We start from the raw sequence: 23,792 nt of genomic DNA on the forward strand, positions 1-23,792 counted from the left end.
TTTGTTTAAAAAAAACACAACAGGTTTTATTACAATATTTTCAAAAAAGGAAAAAAGTTACAAAGTACTATCACAAATATGTTACAAAATTAGGTGTTTTCTGTGAGCCAAAGATAACAGGAGAGAAAAGGCATATGAGCAATATATTGTAACAATTATGTGAGAAAAGTTATCAGTGCTTCCACTTAGATTCAGGATTTCAGTGCAGGTGCCTTGCTGCGCATACATGCCAGCCACTGTCACCTCCTGTCCCCATTGACAAACCTGTCAAATAAGAAGCCGCTCTATTTACACTGGATTACATCTTTAAGTTTTCCCTTAATGCAGACGCTCACTACAGTAATGGGCTTATTCCCTGATATTACTGTCAATGTTTCCTCACATGTGCACAGATTAAACCATGGTAGAGTTAGTTATTTATGACCTGCCAGTAAGACTGCAATAAATATATAAAACGGTTTTGGTATAGAACTGTAACAGTGAAGTCATTAGGAGTTAAGTGGAAGTTATCCCTGCAAAAATACAAAGAAAGAACAAGGAGGTACAAAAGAGGGAAATTAGATCAGTAAGCTAGGCCTGGGAAACAAATACATTTAAAAATAGTAAAAAAAAAAAAAAGTCAAGACAAATACGGAAAAGACAAATATTTTTGGTCCCAATAAAAATTCACCAGAGCTTCAGAGATGGATGCATGTAAAACTAGGAGGTAAGGCTTCGTTTACATCTGCGTCAGGACTCTGTTCATAGGTTCTGTCGGACCTTCCCGTCAGGGGAACCCTGACTGAAACCATAGATTTCAGTTTGCATCACCATTGATTTCAATGGTGACTGATCCAGTGCAAATGGTTTCCGTTTGTCACCGTTGTTTAAGGGTTCTGTCGTTTTGATGGAATACCGTAGTCAACTGTGCTATTCACTCCTTCAAAATGACGGAACCCTTACACAACGGGGACAAACGGAAACCATTTGCATCGGATCAGTCACTATTGAAATCAATGGTGATGCAAACATACCAATCGAGGTTCCGCTGGTGTTCCCCCTGACGGAAAGCTCAGACAGAACCCATGAACGGAGCCCTGACACAGATGTGAACAAAGCCTAAGGTGGAATGTAAAGCAATACCGAGCGACGATTAAAATAACTTTTTACCATCACAACTAATATTTATTCACCAAAATCCCAGAGATGGAGAACTAAAAATTAAACGGCTCTGCCATGAACTCTAGGCCATGTCCAAAGCTACTAATCTGGAGTTGTGGAACCACAAGTGCCAGCACAAATGTCACGACACGGTGCAATTCTAAAGCAATTGAAGAACCACATTTTGCCTCCATTATTACTGCATTTTTTTTTATACTGCCTTTATATTATGTAATATTAAAACTGGTTTGTTAGAACTCTAATGTTTAACAGTTGTTACCAGTAAGTTTTAGTAAAAAAAATAATCTCATGTTTACGGCAAATTTGATGAACAACAGGTAAGGTATTTGGATAATAGTGCATTAAATATAGCTGTAGGGGTATAACACAAGTCTCAGTTCAGGTCACATTTGGGCGATACAGTCAAGGTATCTGTTGTATACTGCAACTATGGGTCAAATATTTGCCAAAATAATTTTTTTTTTTACAATGGGCAGATGGATTAAAATGTTTGCTATACATTTGCATATGTCTGCCCAGTTTTCATTTGGATCAGGCAAAAAAAAAATTATTATTTGTTGAGTAGATTTTAATGTATACCTCAACTGTATGGCCAAATAGGATGGCAGCCGTTTTACATACAAGTGTTATGGTACTGTGTGAACGAAGATCTAAAACAAAAAGGCAGACTAGTTTCACACTGCCACATTTTAGGGTTCACATTACGGCTGCAACACAAAGCCCCTCCATGGTTCCACCGCATCAAACTTAGATCACCATTGAACCCCCTATTATGGCCCTGTTAAACTGGCATAAGGTGGCAATCACAGCTGTAACGCCATTATTCAAAAGGCAAAAAGCACTAGGATCTTCATGTGAAATCAAGGTTTTTGTTTTTTTTCTTGGGAAAGACTGAATTTACACGATGGGTTCTGATCCTGCTTTTTCAAATATGGATGCTGCCATAAAAGAGTCTCTAAGATAATAAAATAATCACCAAACATCGGCTACTGCTCTTATTTATGATTCACCGATATACAGCCAGTTATAAAATGTTGGGGTGAAATTCCTCTTTAGGGTTTGGAATGCAAATGCTTTACATACAGAATAAATTACATGTTTATCAATATGTAACATTTGTCTTAACGTTTGCTAGCATATAAAGTCATAAGGATTTTAATTTTCTGACTCCTATGGAAAGAGAATGGATATAAAGCCGTACCAAACACGATCAGGCAGCAATAAGGTGTTCCGTTGTCTTGACCTTGACAGCAGCAGTTGTCCTCTGTGTTTCTGTAGTGCAGTTTCCTTCCTGGGTTTGGGTCTCAGAAAACAACAATCCCTCTGCTGATATAGCATCTCCCAACCCTACTGTCCTAGCTGGATCCTTGCAGATCAGGACAGGAGTGAAATGGAATGTCACGTTTCCTCTACGCCACACTGCCACTGGTTCCTTGGCACTGATCCTAGCCTTAGGACCAGTCTCTGTTTGTGATGTAGCAAATTCCAGTGGACTTTTAAGCATTACTCGTGAAGGGTCAATGGTTTGACTGCCACATGCCTGAGCTCCAGCAACCCGAGCACCTGCAGCCACTGCAGCAACCTGGTTTCCCCAAAAGCCATCAATGGTGGCAATAATATGATATGCCAGTGTGTGAAAGTGGACTCTGGTAAGACCAGAGCCTTCACTACCAGCACCCTGAAGGGTCCAAAACAAGATATCACTCACTATTCCGACATCTGGGACGCCGTACCAGGCAGAGAGGAAGGAATGAGGACCAGATGCTGACTGACTCAGAAACAGTAGCTCTTGTTCATTGAGTCCAAGCGAATTAATCAGAGGGAAGACCTGCTGACCAAGAGAAAACAGATATGGAGCTCAATGTAAAAGGTTGACAAGCCTTCTCACTAAAGTTACTTAAGTGTACCTCCAATTATAAATCGAAAAATTATTATAGTACAGTATTTTACAAAATAATAGTTTTTCTATATAACTTTAGTGGATTCAGTCTAAATATCTAGAAAATGACAGAAAAAAAACAACAAAGCGCACAATAGTGCATGAAACTGTAATGTACAGGTGTGAACAGAGTACAAGTGATGCTAACCTGGTGCGGTTATGCTGGGAGCATAACATCCAGTGGAGCAGAATCCGAAATACCTCGACGGTATAGTGGTATTGGAGTCAGGTTGCAGCCCAGGACCCGGTTTGAAAACTTCTCAAAAGGTCTCAATGTTGATATGGAAAGAATAAAAGAAAAGGAACGGGTGCTTTCCAGGCGCTACCGATCGGAATGATCATCCGTAGGAGGTATAATCCATGTCTCAAGGATGGAGACAAGGTCAGTGATTAAAGGATTTATTGGTGCAGGTGTATATATATATATATATATATATATATATATATATATATATATATATATATATATATATATATATATATATATATATATAAAAAAACACAACAGCAGACTGTTTCGAAACCGGACCGGTTTCTTCCTCAGGTAGCATACAAATGAATAGGTGGGTGGGGTGTCGGTTAAATAACCGAGTTAAAGGTCGATTTGAGGTAAGAATTACCGGGTCAGGTATACAAGTCAAATCTGTTAAGCATACGTATGAAACAATACACATAATTTTACAAATAATTACAAACAATTAGATAAAACAGTGTCTGTGTTATGTTTAAAACTTAATTGACTTCCAATTATTATAGTCGGGGAATAAATAACAGTTAAAAAAATTCCTTTATTAATAAGGTTTAAAAAATAATAAGGCTTAAAAAATATATATATGTATATAAATTTTTTATCTTAAATGTGTGTGAATTAATAAAAGGATCTATGAAGAAAACTTCAATAGTTTTCTTGTTATATTAATGGTTTAAGATCTATCTGTAGTTTAAAATTTTGTTTATTTCGCATCCGTAATTGTCATAGAAGAAGTTTAGCATACAAATGGAGTATCATCTTATTTTTCAATTGTTCTTGGGATTGTACTGAAGTGTAAATTCCACTTTTGCTCATTTTATTGTATTCTTAGATTAATTGTATAGATTCGTAGATATTAAGCTGAGAGAAATGATTTAATATTTTTTTTGTATGTTCTGTGCATATATATACGTTTATATGCGCTTTCACTGCAATTGTGTTGTTTTCATAACAAATAGTAATAAATATACTGATTCTTTTCTAATCTCAAACCTGCTTTCAAGACTGTTTCAGTATTTCTTTGAAACGGAGTGGCCATATTTTATGTTTCTTGTTATTAGAGATATGTTTTCTTCTTACATACAGTCTTTGCCGGTTATTAAAGAGTATATTGTAATATGTAACGAATTTATTGGCTATTTATGTTCAATGGACCTCATCTGAGATAAATACATTTTATTAAATTATTATCTCTGTGATTTCGTTAAGACCTTCAGGTTTTAAGGTCTTAAGTTTATATATCCAGTAAATTTCTCTTTTACAGAGTGAGTCGAACCTCTCCACTCGGCTTTCGTTTATGTGTTCAATGGGTATAATATTAAAACATTTAAAATCATCATTGTGAAATAAAGTGCAGTGTTTAGAGATACTATGTAGAAGGAATTTTTTTCTACAATTAGAGCGATGCTTATTTAAACGACAATATAAGGCCTCATGCACACGACCGTATTTTTTCCCACCCGTAAATACTGGCGTAAATACGGGTCCGGTGTCACACGTATTCGACCCGTTTTGCACCAGTATTTACGGACCCGTGCCCGTAAATATGGGTCCAGTGTCACCCGTATTCCACCCGTATTTACGGGCACGTTTTTGGCGGCAAAATAGCACTGCACTAATCGGCAGCCCCTTCTCTCTATCAGTGCAGGATAAAGAGAAGGGAGAGCCCTTTCTGTAATAAAAGTTAAAGAAATTCATACTTACCCGGCCGTTGTCTTGGTGACGCGTCCCTCTCGATATCCAGCCCGACATCCCTGGATGACGCAGCAGTCCATGTGACCGCTGCAGCATGTGATTGGCCTGTGATTGGCTGCAGCGGTCACATGGGCTGAAACGTCATCCAGGGATGTCAGGCCGGATGTCGAGAGGGACGCCTCACCAAGGCAACGGCCGGGAAACCGGACTGGAGGAAGCAGGAAGTTCTCTAAGTATGAACGTCCTCTTTTTTTTTTTACATGTTGCTCTATATTCTGATGGGAATTCACTGTCCAGGGTGCTGAAAGAGTTACTGCCGATCAGTTAACTCTTTCAGCACCCTGGACAGTGACTATTTACTGACATCGCCTAGCAACGCTGCCGTAATGACGGGTGCACACATGTAGCCACCCGTCATTACGGGAGCTCCATAGACTTCTATGAGCTGCCCGTGCCGTTATTACGGCCTGAAATAGGACATGTTCTATCTTTTTCAACGGCACGGGTACCTTCCCGTAAGAAAACGGGAAGGTACCCGTGGCCAATAGAAGTCTATGAGCCCGTTATTACGGGTCGTAATTACGACCCGTAATAACGGGAGTTTTTACGGTCGTGTGCATGAGGCCTTAGGCTATGTTCACGCGGAGTATTTTGGGGGAGGAATATCTGCCTCAAAATTCCGTTTGGAACTTTGAGGCAGATTTTCCTCTCCCTGCACGCCGATTTTCGCGCCGTTTTTCGCCCGCGGCCATTGAGCGCCGCGGCCATAAAACACCGCAAAATACGCTTTTTTTCTGCCTCCCATTGAAGTCAATGGGAGGTCAGAGGCGGAAGCGCCCGAAGATAGGGCATGTCGCTTCTTTTTCCCGCGAGGCAGTTTTACTGCTCGCGGGAAAAAAAGACGCCGACGCCTCCCATTAAAATCAATGGGAGGCGTTCTCGGGCCGTTTTTGCGACGCGGTTTCCGCGTCAAAAAACTCGGCAAAATACTCCGTGTGAACATAGCCTAAAGGTTGTATGGTTCTTCCTACGTATTGGAGACCACAAATGCAATTGATCAGATATATTACATAATTAGACTGACAATTTAGATGTGTTTCAACTTGATACTCATTTTTCGTTTGATTTGATCGAAAAATGTCTGTAGTAAGTATGCTGGAACAGCATAAACATCTATTTTTTCTACATTTGGAGCTCCCTTTTGTATATAAACATGAATTCATAGTGTTTTGTTGAGGTATTTTTTGTTTCCCAGAAAAATGAATCCGGCTAGGTGCCAGGATGTTTTTGACAGTCTTTGCTCTCTTAAAAGTTATTATCGGTTTCATTGGTAGGCTATTTTTTAAAAAGCGGTCAACGTGTAGAATGTGCCAGTGTCTATTCATAATGTCCATAAGATCCTTTTATTAATTCACACACATTTTTGAAGATAAAAAATGTATATACATATATATATATTTTTTAAACCTTATTATTTTTTAAACCTTATTAATAAAGGACTTTTTTAACTTATTCATTCCCCGACTATAATAATTGGAAGTCAATTAAGTTTTAAACATAACACAGACACTGTTTTATCTAATATTTTTATCTAATTGTTTGTAATTCTTTGTAAAATTATGTGTATTGTTTCATACGTATGCTTAAAGAGGCTCTGTCACCAGATTTTGCAACCCCTATCTCCTATTCTAGCATAAATTGAGAAAAAAAAAAAAAAAAAAAAAAAAGAGTCCTAGAGCTATATGTAAAGTACAAAAGATAAATTTTATTACATATAATTGACATATCGAACAATTAATAAAAAACATGGCGAGGTTTCTAAAAAAGAAGAAGTTGCATGTGGGTCACTCAAAAGGAATATATAACCATGGGGACATGAGCATAATTGGATATAAATAGCACAGAAGCATACAAATATGCAGTATGATAGTGACTAGTGAATAATTACAAAAAAAGCTGCTATTAACTTTGAATCTCACATTACTGTGACTGTATCAGTCCAAAAAAAGGGGGATCCAATAAAGGAAACCCCTTACTCAAATACACATCCTACAATTTAAACAGTATCCGTGATGCTCGGGAGGAAAAGACATCAAATCTTGGTATTCAATGAATGTACCGTACAGAGATCCCCGAGAGCAAGAGAGAGTACCATCTGGTCCAAGTATAGCTGCGATATGTATGCAAGATGCGCAGAGTATGCAAGGCTATTCATCTGGAATCACCAGATAGAGCCAGGAAGAGTACACTCACCCATAGTTAGAAAGGTAAAGATCGTTATCCACGTGCAGAAAAGATAGCCACCCCAACGCGCGTTTCGCTGTATCAGCTTCCTCAGGGGGTATGATCTAGGCTCTATCCTGTCCACCTTTTTATATTGTCCCACGTCCCAAGTCGCAGAGAGGAGAAGGAAATGGAGTTCCGGGTGTCAGCCCTCATCAGTGGTCCATGGCGCATGCGCGAGATTACGTCGGAGATCACAAGACCTCGGTCACCGGTCGTCACGCCCAAACCGCGCACGCGCGTCTCCAAGGACGGGTCTCCATGGAGACCGCGCAAGCGCACAGCGGGCGTACAGACGAGAGGGGGCCGAGACACGCGTCCGACATCTCTGCTCATGCGCAACCCCAGAGATGCGGTCTGTGTTTTGTCACAAAGATCGGCGCTGCAATGGAGATAAGAGTAAAGTTTTGTTTTTTTTTTTAAAACGAGCATTTTTGGCCAAGTTATGACTGTTTTTATATTTATGTAAATGAGGCTTTCTAAAGTACAACTGGGCGTGTATTGTGTATGTACATCTGGGCGTTTTTACTTCTTTTACTAGCTGGGCGTTGTGTATAGAAGTATCATCCACTTCTCTTCACAACGCCCAGCTTCTGGCAGTGCACAGACACAGCGTGTTCTCGAGAGATCACGCTGTGATGTCACTCACTTCCTGCATCGTGTCGGACGAGCGAGGACACATCGGCACCAGAGGCTACAGTTGATTCTGCAGCAGCATCAGCGTTTGCAGGTAAGTAGCTACATCGACTTACCTGCAAACGCCGATGCTGCTGCAGAATCAAATGTAGCCTCTGGTGCCGATGTGTCCTCGCTCGTCCGACACGATGCAGGACCTGGGGCAGGTAGTGAGTGACGTCACAGCGTGATCTCTCGAGAACACGCTGTGTGTCTGCACTGCCAGAAGCTGGGCGTTGTGAAGAGAAGTGGATGATACTTCTATACACAACACCCAGCTAGTAAAAGAAGTAAACGCCCGATGTAACGAACACAATACAAGCCCAGTTGTAACGAACACAATACACGCCCAGTTGTACTTTTACTTTAAACACGCCCAGTTGTACTTTAGAAAGCCCCATTTACATAAATATAAAAATGGTCATAACTTGGCCAAAAATGCTAGTTAAAAAAAACAAAAAACAAACGTTACTCTTATCTCAATTGCAGCGCCGATCTGCTGCAATAGGAGATAGGGGTTGCAAAATCTGGTGACAGTGCCTCTTTAACAGATTTGACTTGTATACCTGACCCGGTAGTTCTTACCTCAAATCGACCTTTAACTCTGTTATTTAACAGACAGCCCACCCACCTATTCATTTGTATGCTACCTGAGGAAGAAACCGGTCCGGTTTCGAAACAGTCTGCTGTTGTCTTATATATATATATATATATATATATATATATATATATACATACATACACACACACACACACACACACACACACACACACACACATATATACACACCTGCACCAATAAATCCTTTGATCACTGACCTTGTCTCCATCCTTGAGACATATGGATTATACCTCCTACGGATGATCATTCCGATCTGTAGCGCCTGGAAAGCACCCGTTCCTTTTCTTTTATTCTTTCAGTCTAAATATCGGCACGGACCGGCCATGATCCATGCTGCTCATAACTCTCAGTAGGAGACAGAGGGTCTTTCTCAGTCTTCTAGGCTCCAGTACAGGTGCCAGCACTGTAGGAGAGTCATCTCTCTATTCATTCTCCGTCTGGATGCGGGGGCTAGATGCCGCCTCACTAGGTGGGTTGCGGGGGACACCTATTTTCCAAATAGGTCTCGGTCCCATAGGTGGGACCAACATCTATCAAATGTCAGATAGATGCGGGTCCCACCGATCTCTAGAACGGGGTCCCCTAAACCCAGTTCTAGCATTTTGTGCTCATGCTGACTCCCAGCCACTTTCTAACTACATGGTCAGGAGTTATTGAAACAGCATAACTCGCTCAGCTACGCTGTTTTCGTAACTCCCATATAACTGAACAGTAGGTACGGAAACAGCGTGGCTCGCATGCTACGTTGCTTCCGTAACTGCCATTCACTACTATGGGAGTTATAGAAACAGCGTAGATGAGCGAGTTACGCTGTTTCCATAACTCCCGACCATGTAGTCAGGAAGTGGCCAGGACTCAGCATGAGCACAAAAAAGCTAGAACGAGGTTTAGGGGACCCCATTTTAGAGATCGGTGGGACCCGCATCTGACATTAATGACATGTCCCGTGGATATGTCATAAATGTCCCTCATGGGAAAATCCCTTTAAGGTCTTATGACATATTTTGTATAACTACACACTGCATTCACATACTTAAATTTGTCCAAGCTCAGTGGTTACCTGGTAGATGATTCCACTCATCAAGTCTCCATCTGTCATACTTGCCAACTCCAAATGAATAAGGATATCTGAAGGAACATCTGACAAAGCATTGGCAGCCTAAAAGTGGTTTCAAAGACAAATGCAGTTGGTAGCCAGTTTAGCAGAAATGTTAAGCAAAAATGCAACCTCATCATACAGTTAGGCCACATGCACACGACCGTAGATTTCCTTCATAATTACGGTCCACAGTTACGGATCCATTAATTTCTATTGACCACGGACCGCTTCCTGTATATTTGCGTGCCGGGCCGTAGAAAGCCTCCGCAAAAGATAGGACATGTCCTATCTTTTGCTTTTTACCGACTGTGCTCCCATACTTTATATAAGGGAGCATGGGCCGAAAATGCAGGTGGCTGTACACAGCCGAGAGCAGCCGGCCGTGCTCGTAATCGTGGACCACGATTACGGGCACGGCCGTGTGCATGAGGCCTTTGGCTGTAATTACCAGACACGTTTTAGGGCTTTTTCTTATGTGTTGGTTAAATGCCTAGAACTTTTTTAAATCTTTAGGCTCAAAATGTTTGTATCCCTTTCTTCCATAACATATTGGGCTCTATTTTAAAGAAATTTAAAAACAATTTTCACACACAAATACTTAACTACTTCCTTCATTGCATACAAAGTACACATTAACTTTTGATCGTGAAGGTAGAAATGGTAAACGAAAAAAACAACACACTTCAATGACACATTTGAAAAGGACCTCTCTGGAATAAACCTTCTTAAGGGCTGCCTTAAAAAAGGTGTTGGTAATGTGTCAGTAAATATGAATGTTAACCAGGGACAGAGAAAAGAAAACAACAACAACAACAACTAAATGACAGGTGCACAGTAAGAACAAAAAAAAAAACAAAACAGCACAATAATGTAAGCAGAATCAATATACATTGGCAATTATTTTGACAATTGCCTGTGGCTTCCATCCCACCTAAGGCCCCAATACAGTCTTCAAATAGAAAACAGAAGCCCTTGTGTGATCTTTGATTTGTTCATAAACTTAGTTTCAAGGTCATTATTCACGGTTTTCTTTAATCCTTTCATTGCCAAGGAGGGTATATGTAATGCGTCATGACTTTAAAAGCTTGCTGCAGCTAGATTATAAGGGCTATAGTCAGATTAAAGCCCAGTTCTTAGCTTTTCCTCTCCGTGCACGCCGATTTTCACAGCGTTTTTCGCCTGCGGCCATTGAGCGCCGCGGGCATAAAACACTGCAAAATACGCTTTCTCTGCCTTCCATTGGGCCGTTTTTTGACGAGTTTTGCGGCGCGGGTTCCGCATCAAAAAACTCTGTGTGAACTCAGTGAAAACATACCTTAGGCTGAGTTTTTTTTGCAGGCAGAAAATTCTGCCTGGAAAAATCAGCTCCGTTAAGTAGTTTTGCACCACACGCTTTTTGTGACGCGGTTTTTGCCGTGTTTTGCGGAGGCTTTTTTTTTTTTACCTATTTCTTCAACAGACAAATGGAATAACCGCAAGCATTTTTTGCTGAGAAACCTGCAAAAGAAAAAAAAAAAGCAAAAAAAGCGCCTTTATTTCTGTCTCTCATTGATCTCAATGGGGGTTTTGAGATGGAAAACACTTCAAGTTAGAGCATGTTGCTTTTTCCCGCTAGGGGGAAAAATGCCCCCACCTCCCATTGAAATCAATAGGAGGTAAATTCGGCCGTTCCTTGCCGCAGTTTTTGCCACGGTTTCCGCGGCAAAAAACTCCACGTGAACAGGGCCTTAGGGTATTTTTTTTTTTTTTACTACTACAGGAGTGAGAAGACTAATACATCTAAACACCCCCTGCACCTTATCAGAACATCTGTTGACGGACTGCCAGTCTGCAGTCTTACCCACCAGCTTACCCTCCCTCCTATCTGGGCTTCCTCCACGTTCCAACTGTGGGAGAGGTGAATCTTCCTCGGGAGCGTAGCCATTTCTGCGGCGCTTAGGTGGAGGTGACAGACTTCCTCCGACTTGCAAACGTAGAAGCATAATGACTTTGTATGTGCACAACTCCAATGGAAGAGAAAGAAGGGGGAAAGGGTGCAGCAACACCTTGTCAATGTAGACTTACTGGGGCCGCAGATGGTGTTTGGAATTAAAAGTAACCAGTGTAGTCCAGGTTTCCTATGATGTCTGAGGAAGGTGGCAGGCCTGAGGGACCCCAAGACCCTAGCAGCTACCAGTCTGGGGGGAAGGTGGTCACAAAAGATCTTGTAGATAGAATGTGTCAAGAGAGTAAAGCATGTGCAAAAAGAAGTTACCTGCAGCTTATTCTAAAAATTTGTGGAAATCTTGTATGCAAAAAGTGGTGCGGAGGAATCCCCTCTCTTTAAGGAGATAAAAGCTTTGATCAAATCTGAAGTAGGACGTTTTTTTAAAAGCCCTTAGACTTGTCCATCTTATAAACGATTCTGAAGATGCTTTTGTTCAAGGGGAGAGCAGTTCTGACTCAGACTCATTATCTGAGGGGAATTCAAATTCTACCAGGCACCTGTTTACCTCAGAGAACACGGAGTAATTACTAAAGGCCATAAGGGCCCCTATGAACCTAGAAGAACATAAGGAATCTAGATCCATTCTGGATACACGATTTGAATGGAAGGGTACACATAAAAAGTAAAATATTCCCTATTCGCAAAAATGTTTGGTCACGGATTAAGAAAAAAAGAAAAAAAGTGTATAAAAAAACACTTTTTTCTAGGTGTGTAAAATGTGAGTATCCGGTTCATTAAAAGCAGCCTGTTGGGAAAGACCAAATGCCTATATTAATACTCAACTGTTCAAATCAGCCACTGCTCCGGTGGTCCCCGCCAGTGTTTGTTGACTTGTCCTGCAGTAATGACATCACTGGTGAGACCAGTGATTGGCTGCAGTGGTCACACTATAGCTGCAGGGAAGTCAACCAAGAACGGAGGGTACCACCGGAGTGGCGGCACTGGAGCAGAATAAGATTGAACAGGGGAGTATTGTTTTTTTGTTTATTTTATTCACTTCCCTGCTCTAAAAAAATAAATAAAAAAAAGTGCCAAGCCCCACACAACCCCCATACATTAAAAGACTGAAGGGTTCCTGTAAAATACCTGGGGAGAAGCGGCAGCATCTTTTTAACCTAATGTGGCCATGACCTGTACTGATCAAATCCTTCTGATCTGGGTGGGAAGCCCAACTAAAATGTTAAATCCCCATGAACCAAATTCTGGCCTCTTTCCCTACCCTTAGAGAAGTCACAGAATTTGTTATCGATGCCTCTGTAGATGCAGTTAGACTATCAGCCAGTACAGCCACCCTCTAAAATTCCCTGCAGAGCCCTCTGGTTGAAGTCATGGTCCAAACTGTGTGCTATCCCTTAATCCGTTAGTGACCGGCCCATCGTGTTTTTACGTCGGTCACTAACGGGCTTTATTCCGATACCATAGACTTTTTACGTCGCGGCATCAGAAAAGTAAACAGAGCAGGGAGCTGTCAAATCTCCCTGCTCTCAGCTGCCAGAGGCAGCTGAGGGCTGGGAGCGTCCCTGCTCTGCCGGGTGAGATCGATATTAGTATCGATCTCACCCGTTTAACCCCTCAGATGCGGTGCTTAATAGCGAGCACCGCATCGGAGTGGTTTTGGAGAGAGGGAGGGAGCTCCCTCTCATCCCACCGACACCCGGCGATACGATCGCCGAGTGTCTGTGTCTCTAATGGCAGCCGGGGGCCTAATAAAGGCCCCCAGGTCTGCCTGTAATGAATGCCTGCTAGATCAGGCCGCAGGCATGACCTAGCAGATGCCTGTCCGTTTTAAACGGACAGGCATAATACACTGCAATACAAAAGTATTGCAGTGTATTATAATAGCGATCGCAGAATCGCATATTAAAGTCCCCTAGTGGGACTAGTAAAAAAGTTTAATAAAGTTAATAAAAAAAAAATAAATTTGAAAAAAAAATGAAAAAAACTTTTTCCCCTTACAAACTGCTTTAGTATTAAAAAACCAAAATAAAAGTAAAAAAGTTACACATATTTGGTATCGCCGCGTCCATAACAACCCCGACTATAAAGCTATTACATTACTTAACCCGCACGGTGAACGCTGTAAAAAATTAAATAAAAAAAGATGGAAAAATTGCTGTTTTCTGTGAATCCTGACTTTAAAAAAATCTGATTAAAAAGTTATCAAAAAGTCGCATCTACTCCAAAATGGTACCAATAAAAAATACAAGTCGTCCCGCAAAAAAAAAGCCCTCATACAACTGCATCGGCGAAAAAATAAAAACGTTACGGCTCTTCAAATATGGAGACACGAAAACAAATCATTTTGAAAAAAAAGCGTTTTTACTGTGTAAAAGTAGTAAAACATACAAAAACTATACAAATTTGGTATCGTTGCAATCCTAATAAAGTTAGTGTTATTTATAGCACACGGTAAACGGCGTAGATTTAGGACGCAAAAAAGAGTGGCGAAATCTCAGGTTTTTTTCTATTCCCCACCCCAAAAAAAGTTAATAAAAGTTAATCAATAAATAATATGTACCTCAAAATGGTGCTATTAAAAAAATACAACTTGTCCCGCAAAAAACAAGACCTTATACAGCTATGTCGACGCAAAAATAAAAAAAAGTTATAGCTCTTGGAATGCGACGATGGAAAAACTTAAAAAATAGCTTGGTCATTAACGTCTAAAATAGGCTGGTCATTAAGGGGTTAAGAGGGAAACTATTTATTTTGATTCACCGTGGATTACCGGTTTGGAAAAAAAAGTTTTCTTTACATTTCCTTTCATGGAACCTTAAGGGTATGTGCACACACACTAATTACGTCCGTAATTAACGGACGTATTTCGGCCACAAGTACCGGACCGAACACAGTGCAGGGAGCCGGGCTCCTAGCATCATACTTATGTACGATGCTAGGAGTCCCTGCCTCGCTGCAGGACAACTGTCCCGTACTGTAATCATGTTTTCAGTACGGGACAGTTGTCCTGCAGCGAAGCAGGGACTCCTAGCATCGTACATCACTATGATGCTAGGAGCCCGGCTCCCTGCACGATGTTCGGTCCGGTACTTGCGGCCGAAATACGTCCGTCAATTACGGACGTAATTAGTGTGTGCGCACATACCCTAAGACAGAATAGAAGACAGGAAAGTGAAAAACATCCAAAAAAAAAAAAGAAAGGGGAGTGGAAATTTTCCAAGAGCAAGGCCAGAGGTCTCCTATTTAATTCATTTTCCCAGGAGAACAATAAAAAGTCTCCTTCGCAATGACCAGGTTGGAGGAAGGTTATCCAGATTTTTTTTCTAGCTTGGGCTGCCATCTCCAACAGTCACTCGGTTCTGGACATTATAAAAAATGGTGTAAAGCTAGAATTATTTTTTTTTCTCCTCCCTTAAGGGAGATCCTCAAATGCAATGGCCTCTGCTCTACAGACAGAAGTGTTATCCACAATAGATTTTGGAGTTCTAGTTCCAGTTCGTCCTTCAGAAAAATGGTACGGATTCTATTAAACACATTTTCTAGTCAAAAAGCCCAATGATGCGTTTAATACAGTTACCAGATTTAAAAAAACCTGAAAGTTTTTTAGAATTGTTACAGGACTTCTATTGACCTCAGAGATGCGTATTACCTCGTCCCAATACAACCAGACTTTGAGCACTATCTGAAGAGGAATAAACAATTCTTTTGTAGTCAACCTCCAGTTCTATGCCCCCCCCCCCTTTGGGATCTCTAACACTACCATATCAGGGAATTTAACATTATTTTCATACCTTACCTGGAATGATTTCTTGACTGTAGTTCAAAGTTCTTTCCATTCTGGAGAAGTTAGGGTTAAAAGTCAAGATCAAGAAATCATCCATCACTACCTCCAAGACCAAGAGGTTTTGAAATCCGTTTTTCCGCAGGCCAATTTTTAGAAAGCAACCCTTTCAGCAAACCCTGTGGTGACTTCAAAAGGAAAGTGATGTCTGTGCTGGGTCAGTTCACAGCATGTATCCCAGCAGTTCTATGGGCTCAAATTGACTGTAGAATTCTTTAGATGAGGATTTTAAAAATATTGTCACAACTGACTCGAAAGACTAATCTGGTCACACACACCACAGTAACAACTCTAATCTGGTGGTCGGACAGGAGAAATCTGTAAAAGAAAAACAAAAACAAAAAAAAGATTCCTGATCCATCACAACCACCAGTCTCTTGATTTGGGGAGCACATGTGGGGAAAATAGTCTTCCAGGGGACCTGGAAGCAGGAGATGCATCTCCCACCGCCAAAGAACTTTTAGCGGTCTTGAAAGCCCTTCAAGAGGCTCTTCCCCTTCAATATGACAGTAAAATAAAGGTTCTATCAGGCCACAACGGGCACAGTGGCCCAGAAAAACAGGGGGGGGGGGGGGGGGGATTCCATTCCCTTTGAAACAGCACTCAAAAAAAAATCAGGCCATCAGGAATAGATGCCCTCTCCCAAAACGGATATTGTGGTCTAGCCTGCGCCATTCCCTTCATAGGCAGCACTACAAAAAATAATAAGAAGAAGATGAGAGAGAAGAATATAAGGTTACGGTTATTCTTCTTGTTCCCTTCTGGCCTTGCAGAGCATGGTTTTCATAGCGGAGTGTCACGTTGCGTACGTGGACCCACTGGGCCATACCGCCTTGGCGGTATGGCAGCTGGCCAACAGGACGCAGGTCACAGTCTATTGTTCGTATAGTGTACCTGTGGCAGCTCTGACAGTAGCAAGACAGGCTCAGCTCGGACTAGGCAGCAGGCAGACGTCATGCCTGGTGTAGCAGGACAGGTGTGGTATACAGCACAGCTTCAGCTCAGCAGGGCACTTGACCAGGATAGCACGGGACACGGGTACAGGAACGGGGAACAATGGGAACTGGAAAACAGTAGGAGACCATTTGCTTAGACAAACTTTGGGTACGACAACAACGCTCAGGCACGGGAGGAAGGGGCTGAGCCCTTCTTATAGTCCAGGGTGCTCATGGGCTAATTTTGACATTCTCAGGTGCGCGCGCTGGCCCTTTAAGAGAAGGCACGAGACCCGGCCGAGGTAAGTGGAAGGGAGGAGGAGACTGGGGCCAGTGCTCGCAGACCCATGGCTGCGGCAGTCAGGAGGTGAGGAAGCCTGATGGCCCGCGGCCATGAACCGGACACTGAGGGAGCTAGTCAAAGCGGATCCCAGGGGTCTGGACTACATACAGAAACCAAAAACCTTCACCTCAACCTGGATACTGGAAGGTACATATTGCAAAAGAGGGGCCATTCTGATGCAGTTATATCTACCCTTCTGAAAAGTCACAAGCATATAACCTCAAGATACTTGAATGAGTTTTTTGGATATACAAGACCTGTCTTCCCTTGAGCTTGACGTGTTCCAGATTTTAGAATTTCACCAGGTCGCCTTAGAAGAGATTAAAACCAGCCACCCCAAAAGTTTAGATTTGTGCCACTTCAGAAAGAAAAACAAAAACACATTTCTGTGATTGTCAGACTTATCAAAGCAGCTTGCAGGAGAGCTCCGGTTTCTTCCTCCAAAGTTCTTTCCAGGGACTTAAGTGGTGTCCTCAAAGAGTTGTCTAATGATCCATTCGAACCCCTTACTGCGAAAATCGGTCAAAATACAAAAATTGGTTTTCTTAGTGGCCATATCCTCTGCTAGAAGAGCACAGAAAATTCAGGCCCTGTCCATACAGTCCTTGTAAACTCAGATAATGGATGATAGAAACCTGACTCTACTTTACTACCATAGGTGATATCCCAGTTTCATTGGTCACAAGAAATTATTCTCCCATCTTCTAGTGACAACCCAAAAAAGAAAAAAGGGAAGAATTTCACCATCTTGATGTTAGAAGGTGTATCCTCTAATACCTAGAATGCACTAAAGATTGAAGGGATTCAAAGGTAAAAACAAAACGCTAAAAAGCAGGTAAGACACCTTAGCAAGGTGGATTAGGCAGGCTATATGTTTAGCTAATGATTCTTAGGCATTATTCCCCCTTCTGCCCCAAAAGCGCACTACCTCTGGGTAATGGCTACAACCAAGGTCGAGAAAAGAGAAGCCTCTCTCAAGCAGAACTGTAGGGCGGTAGGTCATCTTCCTGTACCTTTCAGGCACTACAGGTGGGATTTGGGGTCTCTGATCTTTCGTTTAGGCGGGGGTCCCACCCTAACTGTTCTCTATATCTGGTATTTCTCACTTGGGTGCTGTGATTGGAGAGGGAGGAAACGACAATTACTCTTACAGGCTATTTCAATTCCTCGATCCCACGAAACTCTTATACATTCCCTCTGGTGTCATTGGAGTGGGGTGCACGCAGCACGTGCGGGTGCAAAAGCAAACAAAAAAATAATAATTTTTTATATTCTATATGTTAAACTAACCATGTTCCTTCAAAAAGATCTGGGCAATCCACTGAGAATAGTCCTAAACGTTTCCTGTCCTTGGGAAGCGGATCCTCACGTGGGTGCTGTGATGGGATCGATGAAACCAAATTACTGGTAAGAGTAAATAAACAGTTGAGTCACATTATTAGGACCACCACCTAATATCCAGAGTAACCACCATGTGCAGCATGGACAGCAGCTAGACATCCTGGGAGTGACTCAATAAGTGCTGGTAGGTTGTCTCAGGTATCTGGAGCCGTGCTGACTGCAGTGCATCCCACATTTGCTGGAGGGCGTGTGGGGGAGGATCCATAGAGCGAACAAGACGATCGAGGTGTTCCCACAGATGCTCAATTGGGTTCAAGTCTGCTGAATTAGGGGGCAGTACTTGGAAATCTTGGTCGTGCTCTTCCAAACACTGTCAGACATTTCTAGCCGTGTGACTAGTCGCATCGTCTTGCTGGAAGATTATATCTGCCCCAGGGAACGATGGATTCATACCCAAATCGGTTCAGAGTGCCTTCCACATGGATGAGTGGGCCCAGAGGATGCCATGAAAAAATTCCCCAGACTATAACGCTAATGCCACCAGCTTGTGTTCTTCCAGCAATGGTTGCAGGGTGTTCTCTGAAGTTTCTCGCCTGACACGCCAACATCCATCAGTTTCATGAAGCAGAAAACGCGACTCATCGGAGAAGGCAACCATTTGCCAATCATCGGTGGTCAAATTCAGATATGGTCGTGCAAATTAAAACCTTTTTTTTTTTCTGATGCACCTTTGTTAGCATAGGAGCAGTGACCATCCATCTGCTTCGGAGCCCCATACGCAGTAGGGGTCGCTGAACTGTTTTAGACACACATCTGGTAGCCCCCTGGTTGATTTTTACAGAGAGCTGCTCCACTGTAGCGTGCCGTTTGGCCCTCACGCACCTTCGTAGTCGACATTCACCTTTTACATTAATGCCCCCAAGTTTCCACGTCCATTATTGCCAATGGTGCCATTGTCCGCTCACGATACACTTTCACCATGGCAGCATGCGAACAGTTCACAAACTGCGCCTTTTGAGAAATGCTGCCACTCTTGGTCCGAAAGCCAATAATCATCCCTTATTGCAACTCTGATAAATCGCCCCTTTTACCCATGGCAACAACAAGCGATATGTGTTCAGACAGCCTATCGTACACCTTATATACCCACCAAGCCAGGCCACGACATCACATCATTCATGGGCTACGCGCTGCCGACGTCGAATGTAGGAGGTGGTCACAACGTGACTCGACTGAATTTTGTTTACACATTACTTTCATGCAATTTAGAATCCGTAAAGTGTAAAGTGCTGGGTGGCTTTTATACAATTTGTTAGTTCTCATAAAATATAATTTATTATTCAGGTTTTGTGTATGTCAAAAGTGTATTGTCCCACATGAAAGCCATTTCCTTACCTCATGTAAACGACTGGCCCTTTTTTCCTGACTTAATCCCTCCATCATGTGCAATCCAGAAAGAACCAATAATTTTGGCTGGAAGTCCTCCAGGCTTGAAAGTAAGACCTCCAATGATGTCATGGCGCCATTGGATAAGTCATGAGAAAAAATAAACCGGCTGGCGGCTGGAGCATTACTTGAGCCCCATTGCTCTCCTAGAAGATAGAAAATCATTTTAATGAAGGTTGCACTTATCTTACATGTGCAACATGTATACAATGAACAACAACACATTCCTTACCAGCTTTGTATTCTAAGATAAGATGATACTCATCCTGCTCTTGTAACGAGGCTGGAGGTACCAAGATCCGGTCATCTAGCAGTTCATGAAGTTTAGGTCCTACTGGGCCACAAAGAAGAACCTGTGGTAGGCAAAAGAAAGAATATACTTAAAGGGGTTTTCCCCACGAGGTCCGTTTATGACATATCCACAGGATATGTCAAATGTCAGATAGATGCGTACCCCACCTCTGGGGCCCGCACCTATCTCTAGAACAGGGTCCCCTAAACCCCGTTTTAGCTTTGTCTGGTATCGCTGACTCACGGCTACTTCCTGACTTTATGGTCGGGAGTTACGAAAACAGCTTAACTCGCTGAGCTATGTAGTTTCCGTAACTCCCATAGTAGTGAATAGCAGTTACGGAAGCAGTGTAGCATGTGAGCTACGCTGTTTCCGTAACTACTATTCAGTTCTATGGGACTTCCGAAAACAGCGTATCCTGTGGATATGTCATAAATGTCCCTTGTGGGAAAACCCCTTTAAGAAGGAATGTACTTCAGCGAACAATTACATTAGTCCTAAAAAGTAAAAAAAAAATAAAAAAAACTGTTCAAGGTAACAAAACGATAAATACCAACTACCAATAATTTCGTTATATTTTATAGTAGAATAGCTCTACAAAAATAATCTGCAGGCCTAACTTACAGGGCTGCAAACAGATAGGCATGTTTTAATCAAGAATAAACCAGGTTATCGTTCCATTCACCAGCTATTTATTAAAGGGGTATTCCCTGAATCGACAATGATCAACTAACCACAGGATAAGCAATAATGGTCTGATCACTCAGGAGACCACTGCTGGGACCCTCACTGACCGCAAGAACAGGGGTCCTGAACTCCCAGATCCTTCTCACTGCACCCCCCACGGTGAGGAGTACATTGAATAGAGCAGCGGTCGAGTATGCAGACTTCCGCTCCTTTCAAGGTCTGAGGGAATGACTACTGTTTGCGTCAGTCCCATAGACATTAAATAGAGTAGGGGGTGCATGCTCGACCACCGCTCCATCCAAGCTCTTCCTCACTGCGGGGGTGAAGTGAGGAGGATCTCGGGGCTTGGGACCCCCATTCTCATAATCGGTGGGGGTCCCAGCAATCAGAAAATTATCACCTACCCTGTGGATAGGTGATGTCGATTCTGGAACAACCCCTTTAACCCCTTCACAACCAGCCCACGTAGATTAACGAGCTGCAGTGCTGGGCTTTTGTCCTTCAGCCCGTTAATCTACGTGGTGTCAGAACAGCGTGCACAGCGCTCTCCCTATGCCCTGAATCTCTCAGCAAACGCTGCTACTAGCAGACTTCGTGCTGAGAGAAGACATCAGGACCGGATTGGTGTCGGTCCCGATGACGTGATCACCATGATAAAGCTATCATGGTGTTCACAGCAAAGTTTGTAGCAGCAACAAACTTTCTGTGCTTTTGTTACAATGTTTCTCCTCCCTCCCTGTCAGATCGTTCTGAGACAGTGAGCGGGAAGAAGCACTGTGCCGAGCAGCTGCTGTGTGTCTCATATAAAAGACACAACTACTGTGAAACACAAAAAAAAAAAAATCACCTCCACATAGACAGTTTAGTGTAGGCAGCTAGTTATAGTTTAGGTAGTCTGTTAGGTAGATAGTTTAGATTGCCCTAGTCTGAGTACTATTAAATCAGTAATCAATTAGGGCTTATAATAAATGCATATATATCTATAAAATCACATAGAAATACATATTTACACTACCGTTCAAAAGTTTGGGGTCACCCAGACAATTTTGTGTTTTCCATGACAACTCACACTTATATTTATCAAATGAGTTGCAAAATGACTAGAAAATATATAGTCAAGACATTGACAAGGTTAGAAATAAAGATTTTTATTTGAAATAATAATTTTCTCCTTCAAACTTTGCTTTCGTCAAAGAATGCTCCATTTGCAGCAATTACAGCATTGCAGACCTTTGGCATTCTAGCTGTTAATTTGCTGAGGTAATCGGGAGAAATTTCACCCCATGCTTCCAGAAGGCCCTCCCACAAGTTGGATTGGCTTGATGGGCACTTCTTGCGTACCATACGGTCAAGCTGCTCCCACAACAGCTCAATGGGGTTGAGATCTGGTGACTGCGCTGGCCACTCCATTACAGATAGAATACCAGCTGCCTGCTTCTTCCCTAAATAGTTCTTGCATAATTTGGAGGTGTGCTTTGGGTCATTGTCCTGTTGTAGGATGAAATTGGCTCCAATCAAGCGCTGTCCACAGGGTATGGCACGGCAAAATGGAGTGATAGCCTTCCTTATTCAAAATCCCTTTTACCTTGTACAAATCTCCCACTTTACCATTACCAAAGCAACCCCAGACCATCACATTATCTCCACCATGCTTGACAGATGGCGTCAGGCACTCTTCCAGCAGCTTTTCAGTTGTTCTGCGTCTCACAAACGTTATTCTGTGTGATCCAAACACCTCAAACTTCGATTCGTCTGTCCATAACACTTTTTCCAATCTTCCTCTATCCAATGTCTGTGTGCTTTTGCCCATATTGATCTTTTCCTTTTATTAGCCAGTCTCAGATATGGCTTTTTCTTTGCCACTCTGCCCTGAAGGCCAGCATCCCGGAGTCGCCTCTTCACTGTAGACGTTGACTCTGGCGTTTTGCGGGTACTATTTAATGAACTTGCCAGTTGAGGACCTGTGAGGCGTCTATTTCTCAAACTGGAGACTCTAATGTACCTGTCTTGTTGCTCAGTTGTGCAGCGGGGCCTCCCACTTCTCTTTCTACTCTGGTTAGAGCCTGTTCGTGCTGTCCTCTGAAGGGAGTAGTACACACAGTTGTAGGAAATCTTCAGTTTCTTGGCAATTTCTCGCATGGAATAGCCTTCATTTCAAAGAACAAGAATAGACTGTCGAGTTTCACATGAAAGCTCTCTTTTTCTAGCCGAGAGTTTAATCGAACCCACAAATGTAATGCTCCAGATTCTCAACTAGCTCAAAGGAAGGTCAGTTTTATAGCTCCTCTAAACAGCAAAACTGTTTACAGCGGTGCTAACATAATTGCACAAGGGTTTTCTAATCATCCATTAGCCTTCTAACACAGTTAGCAAACACAATGTACCATTAGAACACTGGAGTGATGCTTGCTGGAAATGCGCCTCTATACACTTATGTAGATATTGCATTAAAAACCAGACGTTTGGAGCTAGAATAGTCATTTAGCACATTAACAATGTATAGAGTGTATTGATTAATTTCATGTTATCTCCATTGAAAAAAAACTGCTTTTCTTGCAAAAATAAGGAAATTTCTAAGTGACCCTGAACTTTTGAACGGTAGTATATATATATATATATATATATATATATATATATATATACACACACATATACATATACACACACACACACACAAATTATTAATTTTATTAATTCTACATATCAAATAATTGATAGGGTCGTTCATAAAGTTGTTAATTATTAGTCGCTCAACAATTGATTAGTTGTAAAGATTCAATTGATTATATATGTATACGTAATATATACATATACACACATATAGATAAAATAATTTATTCCTATATTTCACAGTTCTATTAATTCTAGATACTAATTGATTAATTGTTAGGGTCGTTTATAAATTTATTGATTAGTGGACTTTTTCTTTGTTACTTTTATTAAAATGGTTACAAAAATGTGTTAAAAACAAATACGTAAAAAAATGGCACGCAAGTTATATACCGCTGAAGAGGCATTTGATCTCTTGGATTCTGATAGTGAATGTCACTTTTGGGGGGTTTCCGCTGTTTTGGTCCCTCCAGGGCGTTGCAAATGGGACATGGCACCGAAAACCATTATAGCAAAATTTGAGCTCCAAAAGCCAAATGGCGCCCCTTCCCTTCTGAGGGCTGTAATGTGTTCAAACATAAGTTTGTGACCACATATGGGGTATTGCCGTAATCAGGAGAAATTTCTT

At 41.9% G+C, this 23,792-nt stretch overlaps 1 protein-coding gene across 3 annotated transcripts in view; it reads right to left on the reverse strand.

Moving 5' to 3' along the window:
• Window positions 1-948: 948 nt before the first annotated feature.
• Window positions 949-23,792, reverse strand: part of ADPGK (ADP dependent glucokinase) — a 37,114-nt gene continuing 14,270 nt past the window's right edge. For 2 of the 3 annotated variants that reach the window (XM_075857729.1, XM_075857727.1), the window contains exons 4-7: window positions 19,808-19,928; window positions 19,525-19,721; window positions 9,686-9,784; window positions 949-2,992 (exon numbers count right to left, since the gene is read on the reverse strand). In XM_075857729.1, the coding sequence (XP_075713844.1) occupies window positions 2,372-2,992; window positions 9,686-9,784; window positions 19,525-19,721; window positions 19,808-19,928 (1,038 nt within the window). In that variant the 3' untranslated portion in view covers window positions 949-2,371. The remainder of the gene's footprint in view (window positions 2,993-9,685; window positions 9,785-19,524; window positions 19,722-19,807; window positions 19,929-23,792) is intronic. The other variant, XM_075857728.1, reaches the window with a different exon arrangement.

This window comes from Rhinoderma darwinii, chromosome 3 (genome assembly GCF_050947455.1).
Source record: "Rhinoderma darwinii isolate aRhiDar2 chromosome 3, aRhiDar2.hap1, whole genome shotgun sequence".
Taxonomy (NCBI): Eukaryota; Metazoa; Chordata; class Amphibia; order Anura; family Rhinodermatidae; genus Rhinoderma; species Rhinoderma darwinii.